This window comes from Musa acuminata, chromosome BXJ3-5, assembly GCF_036884655.1.
Source record: "Musa acuminata AAA Group cultivar baxijiao chromosome BXJ3-5, Cavendish_Baxijiao_AAA, whole genome shotgun sequence".
NCBI lineage: Eukaryota > Viridiplantae > Streptophyta > Magnoliopsida > Zingiberales > Musaceae > Musa > Musa acuminata.
The window spans coordinates 37,868,647-37,887,284 of NC_088353.1; the positions used below are offsets into that span (position 1 = coordinate 37,868,647).

The following is an 18,638-nucleotide window of genomic DNA, read 5'->3' on the forward strand; positions in this document are numbered from 1 at the left end:
GTCAAGAATCGTTAACTCCATCGCGTTCCCCACTCTTATTTCCGTTCCGTTGTCTTATTCCGTTACAGTCGTCTTCTTGTTTTGCCTCTCTCGCTCTCCAACTCCTTCGCCTCGTTCTAAGTCTAACATGGTGCGAAGAATCGAATCGCTCTTCCATCTCCTTCTGATAGATTGCTTGATCAGTGTTGTTGCGTTTGGAATCGAATGCAGAGCAGGAAAGAACGGAACTATGAGTCCGGCAGCGGCAACAAGCGCAAGCGGGGCCGGTGGGCGAACAGGACGAGCAGCATCAAGAAGAAGAGGAGAGGAATGGGGCACAGCTCGACGGTGCGCTCGGACCGCTGCGTCACCTGCACCACCTTCAACATTCTTGCGCCCATCTATAAGCGGATCAGTGAGGAGGTGAGATGGGATGCCTCGGCTTGGGAATTTCTTTCGGGCGTGCGATCTCTGTCCCTTGGGGTTTTCTGAGTGATTGTGGGTGACAGGATCAGAGTTGCAGGGAGAGTCAATACAGAGCGTATTGGTTGAGCCGGAACAAAAGTATAATCGACAGGCTATTGGGCGATCGTTCCTCTATCATTTGCCTTCAGGTGAGATCAATGCCGTTCAATTTAAGAACAGAATCAATTGTTCGACGAGGGATTTTGTGAATCTGATCGGGTTGGCGTGAATTGGTTTAGGAGGTTTGGTTGGGGAACGACGAGCTCGTCAATATGTATGAGAAGCAGCTGGGGGACGCCGGCTATGTCAGCTTCAAGCTTGCCCGGACGAACAATCGCGGCGATGGTATGTATTGCTTCGGTGAAATTTGGTTCAATTTTTTGTGGAAAAGGACGTTTTGCTTCCTTAGATTTGCTTGCCGAAAGATGAGTTGATTGAAAGCAGTGATACGGGTAGTTTCTTGCTTTCTGCGGCTTTGGGTCTCCTTTTTTCATAAGAAAGGAGACCTAATTGCTTTATTCCTTATTATTCCTACCTGTAATACAGTGGGTTGATGATACACTTGAAAATGACAGAGTTTATTGATTATGGTGATTGAAATTTTCTAACTTGATCATCCTAAAGATCTACATTTGCTTTTTTAAGTTTCTTGGCAATTATTGTGGTATATTCTTCCAACAATCATAAAATGACAGCAATGTAGCCTTTTATGTTAATTAATTCACTTTATCTTCTTCTTAAAAAAAAAAAAAGTTTAATTTGGTAGATTTGCTGACCAGCAGAGTTGATTCTCTCTCTCCTTGTTAAATATTCTCTGCTTCAAAAAAGATGAAAAATGTCTTTGTTTCGTTAAGGCTAGGATGTCCTACAGCTTGGAAACAATGAAACTTCACTGATCTTATGGTAATCACGGTCCAAACTAATATTAGTTGTAGAATATTTTAGTTTGACCTCTCTTTGATGTGGGCAAATAAGAACATATATCAATAAAAGCAGACAAACTTAAAAGCAAGGTTCGCAATATCGTATTGTACCGGTATTTTGATCTAGGCTCGGTATCGGTACGGTACGGTATACCGAGCGATACACCCAGATGCACCGAGCACTGTAGCACTACTACAGTGCATTGCTACAGTGTATTAGTGCACTGTACTACTGCACTGCTATAGTGCACTGATACAGTCGGACCGGTACCGAGCGATCCGCGTACCGTTGGCCTGTCGGATCGGTACGTACCGCCCATACCGAGCGGTACGATCCGGTATGACAAACACTGCTCAAAAGTAACACGCATGATTTATGTTGTTTAGAATCTTTTGCCTCCATACATGCACAGAAAAGTCAAAAAAATTCAAGAATAATAAAAAATACAAGAAAGAGAACTCTGTTAGGACAAGTCCTAGCCCAAGACAATTTTTCATGCCCATTCAAGAATTTTTTTATTTAACGTCTCTAAATATATATAGAATATCCTCATAGTACTTAATACAAATTAATCAATCATTGGTTTTCAGAAGATATCTTTTTCTTAATGCAGAAGTTTTCTCCAAATTTGAATCTCTTCAACTTATCCTTCAAGTAAACTTGTCCTCCGAGCAACATATAATTAAACTTTTCTTGAATTAAGGACTTCAGAAAATACTTGTGAATCCCAACATTTTCCTCATTCATTATATTTATCAACTTAGACTGCTCATTAATGAGAAAAAAACATATATTTGGTCACTTGCTCTCATGCTTTTGACAATAGAAATCTTATTTAGATAGCCTCCTGACCAAGTGCATCAGAGGATAAAAAAAAAGAAAGCACCATATAATGTGCAATATATGAACAATATGTTGCAGAGTCTTGCCTCCTGCCTTCATTGGCTGATTAGACGAGATTTATCTTTTTTGTATGTGCAGGTCTCCTCACTGCTATTCACAGGGACTACTTCAGGATTCTAAACCATCGGGAGTTGCTCTTCAATGACTTTGGAGATCGTGTTGCTCAGCTCTTAGATGTGGAATCGGTTGTTTCTTTCTGGCATGGGCAAAACAGCAGCATTCGGCAACAATTGCTCATTGTGAATACCCATCTGTTATTCCCTCATGATTCTACCTTGTGTATAGTTCGTTTGCAACAGGTAGATTTTCTCTTTCTTGGCATTTGTTCTCTCCCTTTTTTGTCTGTATGACAACCTTCTTATAGAGTTATCACTGCCAGGTATACAAGATCCTTCAGTATATAGAAACATACCAGAAAGAGCATAATCTTGAACCAATGCCTGTCATACTATGTGGGTGAGTACCAGACACGCATACATCTACTACTGTCGAATAACATGAATTTTGCTTATCTTCTGTTCTACTTTCCAGAGATTGGAATGGAAGCAAACGTGGGCATGTTTACAAGTTTCTTCGGTCCCAAGGGTTTATATCATCATATGATACCGTTCATCAGTACACCGATAGTGATGCTGATGCCCACAAGGTGGTTGTCTTTTTTCTATTACTCTTGCAACGCTCTCGTTGCAAGACATTGTTAACTTCTTACTCGTTGGCTGACATTCTCTGTGTGTTTGCTGCTTTTTGCTTGCAGTGGATTAGCCACCGCAATCATCGTGGGAACATCTGCGGAGTTGATTTCATATGGCTTCTTAATCCAAATAAGCAAAGGAAACCACTGAGAACTAGCTGGAACGAAGCAGTATTTGGCATTATTAAGGTGAATACTTCTTGTTATACATCCTTTCACTCACTGAGAAATTGTTCCTGCAGCATATAATATATAATCTTCTTAGGAGGTAAAGAAACTGCAGATGAGGAACTGATATTTCAGCTTAACCTATGGCCATAGGAAGAGCTTTTTCATAATTCAATGACACGAATTGTTCCTCTGTCTTGAACATACTCTGATAAAGTTATATTACATTTTTTCCCTGGAGGGAAATATGTTAATAAATAAATACTGAAATCATAGGCCGCTAGATGTTCCGCAATTCTTTTACAGGACTTGAAATCATTTTAATGCTCGACACATGTATAACTCAAATTTCACCTTAATTGTTTTCAAATTTTGTCTGCTTGAAGCTGACTTGAAATGTTTCTTGTTATAGTATCTTTTGCGAGCAGCTTCTCTTACAGAGACCAGTGCATTTGCGTTCCTTAAAATTGACAGTCCTGGCGATTACATTACCTACTCAGGTTTCTGTCAGGCACTCTATCAGGTACCGAGTGCTTCTCATTGAATTTGATATATTCCAAACCATGAAGAATTTAACACCTCAAATTGATACAGCTAGGTTTGTCTGGTCATCCTGATGGCCTTAGTTCTGAAGACACAAAAGTTCTATGGGTTCAAGCTGATACTGATGGAAATGGTGTTGTGGACTACGTAGAATTTCTGGTATGCTCCCAAGCCATTGACGTCGATTTCATGGTTGCAAACTGCTCTTCTGATTTCTACTCTACTGAGTCCCCTCAACCGCGTCATCAAATTAGTTCGATCAACACTTTACCATTTTTTAACCTTTGCTGACCTCAAGGAAATGAAATTTCTACCACTTGCTATTGGCTTTCTAAGACATTGGACCTGCCTTTCCACTGAAACTTACTTGATGAACTGCTCCTGCAGCAGCGAATATGGAATCCAAAATGTTCGGAGCAACCTGAGGATAAAACAGCAACTGGAACCAAGATAACAGGTGGAGAGACACAACAGCAGCAGCAGGCCTTTGGTTTTGACGTGAAGGACGCAGTCCTCTTCCCTCCAGAAGTCGAGAGAGGGATGTGGCCGGAAAACTATTCTCTCTCCGACCATGCCCCGCTGACCGTCGTGTTTTCCCCTGTAAAGATGCCTTGTGGCGGGCCAGTTTGCTAATCCCTGATCGGGAGTGCGACTACATCCGGAAGCAATGCCTCCTCAATATAAATCGAAGCTTGCAGAACTGGAAGAAGGAAAATCTCTGATCATATACAGCTCAAACAAACACAAGGTAAAGATATGAACATGAGATGGCAAATATACAACGAGCCTTGCCACTCTCCTGAGAATTTTGTTTTTCTTTTCTGTCACCTGTAATGAATAAGTTATCATTCTCTATGTGATGACATGGCCTCCGCAATTATATATTATGAGATAGTTTTGCCTTTTTTTCTGTCAATTGTCCGACAAATTTCCTATATGTATCATTTTAAATCCACTTGTATATTTACAATTGTAAGTGTTGTCATATTTATCATTTTAAATACAATTTAGTGTATATAATATATATATATATATATATATATCATTATAAAAATGTATTTTAAGGTCTAAGTTGGTCACACCTGAGTGCAGAAAGCGTTAAAAACATCCCACGCTTTGCCCCCGCCCAGCGACAATGGGTAGTCGGGCCCACACGCCCATGGCTTGGAGCTAGTGGGGCCCGCCTCACTCCCTTCGGAGTACGTCAACTCGGACAAAAGCATAGCACCTGCATCATCCCTTCTCTTTGTTATCCGCGACTTAAGATTTGTAGCATTCTACAACGAATTGTGTAATTGAATTCGACACAAGTGACTGCACTTTCTGAGCCGATTGATCTCAAGGAACGCACAGTTCTTGGCATGCTGGTTTGAGCGTGATAAATCAATCCTCTGCAATCATCAGTGGATGAGCCCCAGCAAACATGAGTTCGGATTCAATTACACAATTAATCAATCCTCTGCGATCATCAGAGATGAAAGGGTGACACATCAAAAGAGGATTTAGCAGCGAAACTGATGAACAACAGAAAAAAGGATTCTTAGATAATGGCTACAACAATGTATCAAAATCTAATAAGTAAGAAGAAGAGGAAATCTTATGTCTACTAATTCTACGCCAACCGATCTCGATTGATGATGTACGTGACAGATCATCTTTGAAATTATAGAACTCGAATGAGCCGACCAGCCATTCAATGAATCAATATATCATAATTTTTACATGATTCAGCACTTATTTGTCTTTTAATACTTGACTTGTCCTCCGAAAACCAGCATGCAATGTGCAAAGCAAGCAATCATACTATATTAGAATATAGGATCCGAATTCAGGACCGTCCTCATAGGTCCTCCTCCTCAGCTCAGCAACACGATTGACGCTCGCTATCACCCTCCCGGAAGATGTGAGAAGCTTAAATCCAAGAAAAATCCTCGGCCAAAAATAAGTGCAGTTGGAGGCCAGCATTCATGATCTCAGCTGCCCAAGGAAACCTCTTATCGGAAGAAACAATTCATTCGCTTCCAATGACTCCCCTTGTGATCATCGTAAAATAAGCACAAGGGTAACCTCTTTCGAGTATATGGTGGTGCCGAGAATCAGAATCAAAAAACGAGAGGACACAAAATCTAAACACCAATGAAAGAATCAAAATAATTTAAAATAAAAAAACTTTATTAGAAAAAATGATTACAAACCCTCAACCAATACTCTATCTTCCATCTGTTGCTCCTCCCTCAATTACTCATCCCTTAATCTGACTTAGTATCTTATAAGGGGAGACATATTAGAATTCATGGTAGTCTTATCTATAGTAGATATTTTGAATCAATAGAACTCTTATCTAAAGAGCTTCAAATTATTTAAATCATTAATATTATCTTAACACACCCCTATAATGTTAGGGGTTTCTTTTTTTAAAATAAAAATTTCTCCTATGATAAAGGTTAATCTCTTTTACTATAGTATCTTAATTTGTTATGCTTCAAGCATCTCCGATAAACCGAGCTAATTAGAAGTGATAATCGTAGGCTTATCAGAAAATAATTTTCACTTGAAACTATTACTTGAGTGTTCACTAGATCTGTCAATTTATCTTTCTAAAAAATATGAATTCTTTAATCTCTCTGAATCAATTTTTTGTTTTGCTTCTTTTTTTTAAAATTTATGAGTTCTTCAATTTGAGCAAATTAATATTTTTTTTCAGAATTTTTTATCATACCTTTCTTGCAGTAGCTTCTTATGAAAAACTTCAATTTGACATTGAAGTTGCAGAGCATATATTATCCATATTTAAGTCTAACTCAATACTATCATTAAATTTTAACTAAATATTAATTCTAAAAAAAATTAAAATGCTAATAAAAACTATATTATACAACTCATCGTCATCATCTAGTACTATAATATCATCATCTTCATAGTAAAACTAACATCAATTTCTGAACTAAACTTGAAAAGGTCAAACAAATTATTTTAATATAGTCATATCATGATCTGTCTCTACAAGCAATGAACCATTTAAGTTTATCATCATACTCTACTTTGATAGTAAAATCCCATTTGTTTGGTGCATTATTAATAAATTTACATGTAAAAAATAAATTTTCAGATTTATCATCTCCCCCCTACAAAATTAGCTAGTAAAATCTTTCAATGTGATCATATTTTTTGTCTGATCATTCGGGTCATAGTTCCTCTCATTATTTGATGTATCTCTTGCACCACAACTACAACATCATTCTTTTATTTTTTTTAACTTCACTATTTTTTTTTTTTGAAAATATTTAATTTATTTTACATTTATATATGTTGTGTAAGTATCTAAAGATCTATTCAGTCTAATCTCATGTGATCATAAAGAATCAAATAATTCACTAACATGTAACTTAGATAGACCTATTGATTCTACATGATCTATTAGAGAGACTTCTTGAAATATTTTTAATATTTTATCAGAAAATTAATTTCTCATCCGATTTACTATCTTCATAACTCATGAAAAATAAACTTCACTTCTATTCATAAATAATTTTTTAAAATTTCTTAAAAGAGTTTTGAGATCAATACCTTAGAGATGTGATGATACTCTTATTCTAAGATCTCCTAAGCCTCCTTAGAATTTGATTATCGAAGGGAATAATGGGCATGCAAATTAATTTTTTTTTATCTTCTTTGGTGGCTCAGGCTATATCATAGTCTTGTTCTATAATTTTTCATAAATCTTGTCATCGAAATCAAGTTTTTATTTTCGCACTCCATGTCACATAATTATTTCCTCTAAAAATTAGGATCGACAATAACAAATAAAAAATATTGTGGCTATGGTTCCACTTATCGAGACCTAGGATCGAAAATGAGAAAATAAAATAATAATAATAATAATAATAATAATTGAAAATTAGAAAAATATTATTTCTTCCTTAATCTGATTTACCTACCTCATCAGGGAAGATCACACTCCTATTTATAGTCTACACTCATGACTCATATACATATTAATCTTATTAGAGTAAGTATCATAAATCAATAAAAAAATTTATCTATGAAGTGAGAGAGTGCTTTGGGTATCTCTGGATTCATTGAATGCCTCCCAACAAAGCCGACTCAGCACATGCTCGTGATTGCCCCACGCGCAATTATTGCATGAGCGGAAGTTAGCACTGCAATGTCACATAGTAGCATAAGAGAAAAGGACACATGAGACTGTTTTCTTCTTTGTAACCCTACCGACGTGAATCCAATGACAGTAGCATACATACAGTTATATTGTAATAGAGCAACCTTACTATATTTTCTTTGAGAGCTCGACGAAGATAATGACACAAACAAAAGCAGATCCCGTACTATCTGCAGACTGCAATGGAGCAGCACCCTATCTCTTCCGCTGTCTTATTTATTGGCATCATTACCCAGGTAGCAAAACCCACATGATTCTGCAGTGAACGCCACCACGGCTCATGATGGTTACCGAGCAGTACACACCCTCGACACCGGCTTGCATATAAATCTTGTTATCATTCGAGTAGGCTGGCTGTTCGCAACATGACAGGTGCGCAGGCAATGGGAAACGGAGGCATTGGGAGTGCGAGAGAGGAGCGGAGGAGGAGGAGGAGGAGGACGGCTGGGAGATGCTCCACCATGAACATTAGCTTCTCGGCGAGGCTGCCCGGCGACGTGCGCGGCGACCTGAGGGAGAGCATTTGCGCGGTGAAGTACTCGGTCGACCCTTTTGCCGACTTCAGGAAGTCGATACTCGAGATGATAAGAGACGGCGGCGTCAGGGACTGGGAGGAGATGGAGGAGCTGGTCTACTGCTACGTGGTGCTCAATCCGTCGGACCTCCACTGCTTCATTGCGGAGGCGTTCCTCAGCGTGTGTTCTCTTGCTAGATAAGAGAAGTGTGTCGTCTTCGATTCCCAATGGGGAAGATCAGATGATGTGGATCAATAATGATGCTTACATGTCTGCTTCTGCTATCTATCTGGATGCCATCATAGATTGCTGATGTCCATATTCCAATGACCGAGGGCAGTAGATTTCCCGGGGAGCAGTAGGAGACTGGGAAATAGTGGCCAATTTGTTCTGCATTCAAGAATGTGATATTACACCACACACACTTCGATAGATGCATCAACAACATGATTGGGACACTCCGTCTTCATCAACTCGCCTGGAACCTTATTGGCCACCAAAATTCCTTTGCTCTCTCTATCCTCTTTCTTTCCACCCATATATATATATATATATATATATATATATATAAAACCATATTTTAAAGTATTACTACTGTGGTGTGTGCATCGATCGTGTCTCCTCCGTTGCACTGAAAGATATTAAGTTATATGAAATAGAAGAGAAATAAAGATTGAAAAGTTAGGCCAGGTTATTAGATCTAATACAAACAGTCTAAACTTTAGAGCTGACCACGCATGATCCATGTCCGGTACAGATCATTTGGACGGACAACAGAGCATGCATTTGGACTAATAACAAAATGCGAGAAAAATATCCAATTTTTTAATTTCTTTGCAAGGAAAATGAAAATTAAATATCACAAGATAAGAAATCCTAAAATTTGGCTTCCATTGCTCAGGTCATTCGTAAAAGCCACGTCTACACCTCTTCCTTGTTCTCTCATTTTTACCGATAGATGGAACTCAAGACGATCACTTAGGCTCAGCAAAGAGGACGACGAAAGATCACATACCATACTAAGAGGGTAGAATCTAAGAATAAAATATATCGTTGGCTCCCATATTTAGTAGCATTAAAGTGTATTTAACCAATATCTTCATGTTCTTATTCATCGGAACTCTCTGATGATTCATGCTCCTGACCAACCACAGCAGCAGGTTCCTGCATAAGGGAAGGAAAGATGTCCAGTAAGCATTTGAAAGAATGTTAATGAAGGATTATTTAACAATTAAGGGAGAAAACAGCTTAAAGGGAAAAAAAAAAAACGGAGAGCATAAGTTATCGGTTCGTGTTCATACTGCCATTTTGTCCCAGTCCTTCAACTTCGAACTTGTAAGCATGTAACTGTCACGTAATGGAGCCCACCCGGTCACATTGCTTTTTTCTTCCTTCCTAGAATTAGAGGCCTGCATAAACCACGAAGTTAATGTTCTAAACAGGACAAAATAACTTATCAGGAAAGAGAAATGGAGAGTCTAGGAAGTTACAAGTAACCAATGGTTATAAGCATGACTCTTCAACCCAAAGAAGGATCAAAAGAAGCATGTTTATTTGCTCTCAGAATCATCAAACTCTTTTCAGTAAAGCAAACCTATAATAGAGGTACCAATTTCCCAAAAGCACCAGAGCTAGTTGGATTAACAGTCTTCTAAGTGAAGCTTATATATGAAGCACCGGCTTATGGTCACATTAGCAGTCCTTATAGTCAAGTTTACAAATGAAGAACTGAGTAATAGTTGGGTCAGCAGTCATTAAGGTGAAGCTTACAAATGAAGCACTAACGATATCAGACCTTACACTTGTAACCAAACAAGACATTGCAGTTCTTCAATTTCCATAAAGTCTATGTTTATCTAAATCAGAAAAAAAATTGCTACCAATTTCAGTAAAAATAGGACCATGAGAACCTATGCATGTCACTTTCAAAAAAGGAAACTAAGAAAAACTATGAATTTTCGTAAAACTTCCAATTTCATGATCAACTGTGTCAGTAAACATTATATAGATAACTTAAACAAGCAATACAAATAGCTACCAAATTATGCAGTGTTAAAAAATGCCTACTTCAAATAGCATCTTCTTGAAAAAGACAATGCGTGCAGGGAGATTGGGTTCAACCAAAACTAAGAAAAATTAAACCTAAATGTACTTAAGAAAGCCATTACGTTTTATGGATATCTACATAACCGAGTTATAATGAATAAACATGTATTAGTAAAATGGCATTCTAAGAATGGAAACTCATGTCTCTGAACCCCTCATTAAGATTATACATCCTGGATAAAAATCAGAAATTGGCAGATTTTTCATTAAATCGGACTTACACAATTCAACTGACCCAAATACGTTTCTTTTTTAATGATCACCAAATCCATCCTGGCAAAAGAGATGTTATTTACCTTTTTACATGTTAACTAGCACAAATATCACAGGCTGACCAGGTCTTCAACTTAAAAGAATGCATGGTTTCTGAGGCATGAAACACTAAAAAAATAAATATTTTTTTTGAATTCAAGAGGAAAGGATATAAAGTCCTTGGCAAATCTGAGGCTATTACATTGATGCAAGATAAGCAAAAAACAGGATCTATTCTAACCGAAGTTTCATGATGGCGGCAAAGATTAACCATATAACTAACAAAATAGAAAAAAGAAAATTAGGCATTACTACAGTGACCACATGCACAAACAAAAAGTTAGAACAGCTGCATTTTAGTTAACTAACCAAGGGAAAAGAAAATGAACAAGCATTAGCATGTGCATGGCATGCATAAACTATATCATACAAGAATTGCATGACCAACAGTTATCACATACCTGTGTATTTGTCTTCTGTAGCTCTGAAAAGAAGGCTTGTTTCCTTCGTTTTGCCAACACTGTTGCAATCACAAGATACCGTGGTCATTATAGTCCAGAAGCCACAATATGAAAAATACCATAACAGTATCAATGCCTCAAAAACTTAAGTGGCTTGCTGATTATCACTGAAAAAAAAGCAATTCACAAATAACTGTTATGGAAATTACTTAGTCTACTGAATACATAAACCAGTATGAAGTCCAGAAATTTCTCAAAGCAATGACAATGTCATAAGTATTTGTGACTCAAAATGGTCATTTTGCATCTAACAAATTAAATAAATCATGTACTGCTGTTTTAAGTTCAATACCATCAAAATTTCCTTGCATGTACATTTACCAAGCATAATGTCAAGCTGATGCTTCCTAGAAAAATCAGCTAATACCATTATGTAAACATACTGGACCAAAGAATTTACCTATTATACACTTGAGATAAAATTGAACAGTTTTTTGACTGGTCCTGATCAGTCAAGAGGAAAAGCAAGTAACTACAATTATCAAATTAGTTAAACAGAAAGTTACGAAGAAGGCTATAAAAGACAAAGGATACAAAAATTGAACAAGTGATAGATACGATCAGTATTTCATAAATTATAGAACATATAACAAAACATCAGACTAAAACAATAAACAAGAGACTTGTCGATATAGTCGAGTAACAAAGACTACAATATTAATTTAAGACAGGGTTTAATGAACCAAATTATGAAGAGACAAAAAGAATTGCAGGTTTAAGACCTACAAATTTCATGAATCTTCTAAACATGATGAGCCAAGCATCACTAGTGTTAGCTGCTATAAGCCTAACAGTCCAATTGCGATTCATAACCCAAAGGTCAGCATGATAAAAGTGTCTCCACCTTTTGATTCTATTACTAAATATAATGACGTACTTTTGCATTTTCTAGAGGGGAAAAAGATAAAAACTTTAATTGTCAAGCATAGGATCAAAAAGCTTCAAGCAGCTAAGCACATCATATTTTACAAGAAAACAAAATAGCAACTAGTCATAGTTTCTATTACATATATTTCATCTTAAAAGGTGGATCCTAGAGACCCCAATCTTCTTCCAAATTTTGTTTGTTTTTTTTTTTTGCAGCAAATCTTCTTCCAAAATTTGCCAAAATTTTGGCAATATCCTTGTAGATTAATATCACACCTTTTCTTGCAAGAATATCTGGTTTTTTGGTTAAATCATTGTCCGATATAAATTAATGCTTTATGAATATTACTGTCACTGTGTTAAACAAGAAAGATGAGAGATGTTTATTCAATTTATTTATACTTTCTTTTGTTATGTTTTACAAAACAGATAAATGCCCAGTTAACAAGGCAGATATATAATATTTGAACTGAATAGTTTTAATTGTGAGCAGAACATTCAACTCCATCTTTCAAGATTTCTGTTTGTCTTTAGCATCAATTATTGTGACCTTACATCACTGAATAAAGAAAGTCAGGATATTTTACATGCAGTTATCATTCAAAAAGATAGTACTCCTTTTAGAATTGGTAATTTGGAACTCATCGAAGAAAATAGTAATAGAAATTATATGTCAACTAAAGAAATAGAGAAACTAAATAAAAAGTTGGTTGCAAAACCAGTTGCTTCCTTGTAACAAGGCAGTCTGTAGCTATTGCTAGAAGTTATCTTTTACAGCAAAGTGGCCATATTGATGCAGCCCCATGCAATTAAAGTTTCTCCAATATCAACAGGTGTTGTGCTTGAAGGTACTTAATGGTGTACATGTAACATAACAACCATCAGAAAGAAACAATGAAACAGGCACTTACATGGAGCCTGTATAATTAAAAAATAAATGTCACTCATTAACAGCCATTTAATTGGACTGTAGCATGTCCTGCTCATGATTGCTAAGACATCAATTTAATTAATTGATATCAACCATCATGGTGCTAAAAATGTGAGGATTTTTAGATTGTATCACTTAAAAAGTTTTTTACCCACTCCCACGCCCCACCCCCACAAAAAAAAACAAAAAACACAAAAGCAGGACAAACATATTTCAACCTACTTCTGCATCCTGATATAGAAGAAGCAGAGACCAGAAAGCATACAGTTCTGTATGTGTCATTAGAAACTACCTTATAAGCCACACCAATCTTCTAACTTCAGTGAACTACTTCATGTTATTATTTGGCAATTTAATATACAACAGCAACTGCAAAATATTTATTGCATTATAAACTTCTATTTTTAACAAAATCCATTAAAAATTTAAACAAGAATTAAAGTTACTATATCACTTATTTTTATTCAAGTAGCATGCTATTGTATATATTTTGGTGTAAAATTTAGCATTTGCTACAAAGAAAGCAAAAATGAATGAGAAATGAAGATATCTTATAAATCAACTTGTTCTTGACTAAGAAATAAATTATCTTCTCTAAGTATTCTTTACTATGGATGTATAATTATTCTAATAAGGCACAATACATTCAACTAATGCAACTGAAAACAAAACAAAGGAAGCTTAAGCTCTAAGCTAACAGCTTGGAAGCTGGGTAAATATCAAACTCAGCAACCTTGTCTGAACACAACCAAATATGATACCTACAAAGTGGATAAAAGAAAAGAAACAAATAACAATTTTAGATTCCACACCCTTTGTATCTTTAGATTTTGAAGGATTCAAGCCAACTTGAGCGTTTTGTGCCTTACTGACCTGCACCAAGGATTTAAATGTTAACAGAAAAAAGTAATAGTTCAGCTCAAGAAACATAACCTGCAACACAAAACAAAAAGGCAAGTTCATTCGCTTACCGCATTGAATAGCTTCACAACTGAAACGGATCCACAATCAAGCATGCAAGATGAGGAATTTAGTTAAGAATAAAAGAGTAACTAAAAGAACAACACAAGGCACCAACCGGGCATAATAGATACACTACCTCCTTTTGTTGCAACGCCAATAAGAAACTTCTCCTTTGCATCCAAGAAATTAGCAGGCTTTATATGCCCATTCTCTGCTGCCTATATTACATACATCAAATGAAAACTTCAACCAACATGAAAACTTCAACTAATACAAATACCTAAATTACCAATTCCTAGTTAAGGTAGAGCGAAGAGGACAAGCAACAGAGTGAAAAGAAGATAGCTAACTAATAGTACCCACCAGCTGCTTCTCCTTCTTCGTCTCCCCCTTCTTCTTATGCTCTGCATCGTCTTCTGCAAGCTTCTCCGCTATGAGTTTCTTGTGTGCAGATAGTATTGGCCCCTAAGAACACGATTACCAAAAAATCAAGAAAAGGCAAATCACCTTTTGTAGAACCCATTCAAATTCCTCGAAAACAAGGCTCACAAGGGGATCGTCCGGGAGATGTTTCTTCATAATCTTCATAAAGGCAACCCTGAAAGCCCTGCAACCGCCCACGAACCTGGTAATCCCATGCTGAGCTCCCCCCCCGTCCTCCTCATCATCACCTTCTGAGCCTCCGCTCCCATCATCTCTAACAACGAAATCCTCCTCGTCGCCGCTGGACGGCTCCTCTTCGCGCTCTACGTCACCATCGTCTTCCTCGTCGGAGTGGTACTCCCTGGCCCTCTTCCGGAAGAGCTTCTTCATCTTCTGACTAGGTTGCCGGGGCTTGGCCGCGGCCATGGGCGACGCCTTCTGCTTGACCCTCTTGTTCGGGTTCTTGCTCTTCTTGTGCTTCGGCTTCCGCTTCTTGGTGGCCGGAGCGGCGGCGGTCTCGAGGGTTTGGAGCTCTGCCGCCATGCCCGACGAGGTCTGCCGACCCAAAGAATGCGGCGAAAGATGCTACGGTAGGATTGATCGGGTCGAAGAGGCACAGATCCGTGAGTGTAAGCATGTCCGGTCGTCTTAGGCTCCATCGATTCATAGACTAACGGGCCCAAATTACATCTATTTACCGAGCCCAAATACTGTTGATCGCAGTTATATGCGGCAACGAGTTGAGATTTGATCAAATATGGTTCGGGTAATCTTGAACCCGACCCGATTCATGGATCCGCCGAGACTTCGTTCAACCATCCATCACCATCCTATGGCTCGCTTCATGAATCAACGGCCACGATCTTAACCTATCGAAACCCTAGTTCTCCCTTTCATGTATAAAGAAACTACGGTTTCTCGTCTCCTTGACCATTCGTCTCCACGTATTCTCGAGTGAGGCGGCCAGCGGGAGGAGCGCGATCTCTTCAAATCGGCAGCGGAGATGAAGACGATCCTCTCCTCGCAGACGATGGACATCCCCGAGGGAGTCACGGTGAAGGTGAATGCCAAGATCGTCGAGGTGGAGGGCCCGCGCGGGAAGCTCACCCGTGACTTCAAGCACCTCAACCTCGACTTCGAGCTCATCGAGGGCGGGAAGAAGCTGAAGGTGGACGCTTGGTTCGGCTCGCGGAAAACCACCGCCGCCATCCGCACCTCCATCAGCCACGTCCAGAACCTGATCAGCGGCGTCACCAAGGGGTACCGCTACAAGATGCGTTTAGTCTACGCCCACTTTCCCATCAATGCCTCCATCACCAACAGCAACACCTGCATCGAGATCAGGAACTTCCTCGGCGAGAAAAAGGTCCAATCTTGTTTGGTCTTACCTTGTCTGTTTCGTTCATGTTTGGTTGCCTGTGTTATCGCTAGTCTCATGTTAAGTCGTTACTACATTTTTTTATGAATTAACTGCCAATGCTGGGTGATTTCATGGAGATTTTCTTTGATAAATTTTGAAGGTTTTCGGCCTTTTTTGGTCATAAAAGCTGTCGGTCATTAACGTATCTTTTGGCTTTTTTTTTGGATGGATTGTGGCAAAGAAGGGTTATATTGTTCTTTATTCTTAAACTAGTTGTGCTAAGCGAAAAAATTTAAAGTTCTCGATGTAATCACTAACCTTTTGTAAATTCCTATGGATGTCACTTTTGTGTATGCTTAATAGTTTTGGATTCGTCAACATGTACAAAAGCATGAAGCATTGTAAATGTTTTGATCGCATTCGTATGTCTATTGGTTAGCCTTCTTGAATCATGTAATAGTTATATATTGGCTTTATATCTGGAATTTGTGTAGGATTTCATTACTGAAATGGTAAGTAATATGCTTGTAGAGTTGAATTTTTGTTAAGGTGGCATTTGGTTTGTAGGATGAGGACTACTGTATTTCCAGTATTTGACTGGGAAATAAGATTCCAAATCTCATTTTGAGAGAATTCAGATCTCCCAAATGGGAGATCTGGAATACTGTTTAGCATTTGGAATTTGAAATCCTATTCAATAGGAATTAAGAGAAGATTTCTAAGGCTATACATAAAATAACAGATTATTATAAAGAATGTACAGTAAACATAAGAAAAATCAGGGATAAAGTATTAAAAAATAATATATAAATAATATGTACTAAAATCCATATCAATTATACTGATATACCAAATATGTAAAAGCAATTTGGTGATTCTAATTTAGGTTCTGGTGGATGTTCGATATTATTCAGATTTCCATTCCAATAATGAATTAGATACCATATAAAAGTAGCAATTACTGCAATATAGGGCTTGTCATATTATTCAGATTTCTATTCTAATAATGAATCAGATACCATTTAAAAGTGTCGGTTACTGCATTATAGGGCATGCCTTTTCTGATGCCATTCAACAAAATTCTTTGAATTGAAGGTGCTGATATTAATTATTGTCCAATCACAAAGTCCAATATACATTGTTGATCTCTTAAATATTATGGACACTTCACCACATTAAGCAGGTAAAGAATGTAGATATTATAGAGTATACTGTGTGTTTTTAAAATGTTGTGGCAATTCTCTACTGGAACTATGAATTTTTTATTGTTTCAGGTGCGGAAAGTTGATATGCTTGAAGGTGTGCAAATTTTTCGGTCTGAGAAGGTCAAGGATGAGCTTGTCCTTGATGGGAATGACGTGGAACTTGTCTCTCGCTCTGCTGCCTTGATCAACCAGGTCAGCTGTTTCGTTACTTTAAGTCAACAAACAAGGTATATATATATATATATATATATATATATATATATATATATATATATATATATATCTTGTTCGATCTTCTTGTAGTTAAGCAAGCAACAGCTCTTTTTTTCTGAGACATTTCATTTTTATGTTTAACAGAAATGCCACGTAAAGAACAAGGATATAAGAAAGTTCTTGGATGGTATTTATGTCAGTGAGAAGGGAACAGTTAATGAGGAAGCGTAGTCATCTATTAAGATGGTGTGAGGGGTAGCTGAGCTTCTGGATGGAATCAAGTTTTAGTTTTTTTTTTAATCTCATTTAATATGATTTGCCTTTGGCATCATATAATCATCGGATTAGTCTTCAAGTTCAAGATAATTAGCTGTGGAGACTTGTTCTTCCTTGGGACCATAACGAGATTGATGCTTCTTTCCGAATTGGCTTTCTTAGAATTATTGAGAGAACCAAGTTCTTATTTTGTTCAAAATTAGTTAGTGTTATAATATCTGCATTTTAATTAATCTAGTTCTGGTAATTTTGTTACAATATCTGCATTTGCCTCTCTTTTGAGTTGTGCAACAAAGAAATCAAGCTTATCATTCTTGAATGTTCTTTTCTGGTATTATTTCATATTCACCACTAGTTTTGTCAATATGAAGAGATGTTAGTCTGCCGGTGGCATTTGTGATGGACAATGAATGGCACCCAATCCATTGATTGTTCCAGATGACATCATTTTTTACCTCTCTGTCTCTTGTCATGATCGCCTGTTTCTCTTATTTTCTCTGTTGTGATCGTCTATTCTATTCACTTCAACTCTCGCTCCATCTTCGTTGCATTTACTGCTCACCTTGTTTTCCATCGTTGTTTGCCTCTTCCTCTATTTCTTCATTGTTATCAACCTCCATTGCACGTCAGACACCTTTTCATTTATTAGAATTATCTTTTCATCCCAAATTTTCACCACAAGTATGGGATTCAAGGTCTCAATAATAAATTTGGAAGGTATCTATCTTTAGATGACTTTAAGGACTTTAATGTTCACTTTAATATATTTTTAGGGTAATACTCTCAACGAGTATAATCATATTTATCCATCAATATAATTTTGTAATACTTGAACATTACACGTCAAACCTTTAACATAGATGGCAACAAAATCTTTTTTTTTTATAATATTATGAGTTTTTCAAATCTATTTAGCACGTTTTTGAGTCGATCTTATACATGGTATAATGACCATTTATCAATATAAGTGGAATATACCTACTCCATCGCTAGAGATATCAAATAAATTACTAGTTTAAAATTTTAGTGTTTATACATAAAAAAATTACAAAATATGATATTTATATAATTTTTTAATCAAAAAATATTCATTCAAATCATGAAATGATCGAGGATATTACGTTGATATCATGATCCTCATTATTCAACAGAATCA

At 37.1% G+C, this 18,638-nt stretch overlaps 3 protein-coding genes across 7 annotated transcripts; 2 read left to right on the forward strand and 1 right to left on the reverse strand.

Moving 5' to 3' along the window:
- On the forward strand, positions 1–4,575 carry LOC135584498 (uncharacterized calcium-binding protein At1g02270-like). 5 transcript variants are annotated; one of them, XM_065151110.1, is made up of 11 exons: positions 1–130; positions 211–402; positions 489–593; positions 684–789; positions 2,350–2,570; positions 2,651–2,727; positions 2,803–2,917; positions 3,026–3,151; positions 3,543–3,653; positions 3,725–3,832; positions 4,061–4,575. In XM_065151110.1, exons 1-11 carry the CDS (start codon positions 128–130, stop codon positions 4,304–4,306), a joined length of 1,410 nt encoding a protein of 469 aa, XP_065007182.1. In that variant the 5' UTR covers positions 1–127; the 3' UTR covers positions 4,307–4,575. The 5 variants fall into 5 exon arrangements, with proteins under 5 accessions (XP_065007182.1, XP_065007181.1, XP_065007183.1 ...); XM_065151109.1 differs by having other exon boundaries at positions 2–402; XM_065151111.1 differs by having other exon boundaries at positions 2–402; positions 4,064–4,575.
- A 4,593-nt stretch (positions 4,576–9,168) lies between these two features.
- Positions 9,169–15,060, reverse strand: LOC103985678 (uncharacterized). Its single transcript, XM_009403456.3, has 8 exons — positions 14,555–15,060; positions 14,369–14,470; positions 14,142–14,223; positions 14,014–14,033; positions 13,855–13,915; positions 11,185–11,243; positions 9,667–9,774; positions 9,169–9,529 (listed from the first exon to the last, which is right to left on the reverse strand). Exons 1-8 carry the CDS (start codon positions 14,969–14,971, stop codon positions 9,473–9,475), a joined length of 906 nt encoding a protein of 301 aa, XP_009401731.2. The 5' UTR covers positions 14,972–15,060; the 3' UTR covers positions 9,169–9,472.
- Positions 15,061–15,350: 290 nt separating this feature from the next.
- Positions 15,351–17,719, forward strand: LOC135637929 (large ribosomal subunit protein uL6). The gene is made up of 3 exons (XM_065150817.1): positions 15,351–15,794; positions 17,063–17,185; positions 17,351–17,719. Exons 1-3 carry the CDS (start codon positions 15,432–15,434, stop codon positions 17,435–17,437), a joined length of 573 nt encoding a protein of 190 aa, XP_065006889.1. The 5' UTR covers positions 15,351–15,431; the 3' UTR covers positions 17,438–17,719.
- Positions 17,720–18,638: the final 919 nt, after the last annotated feature.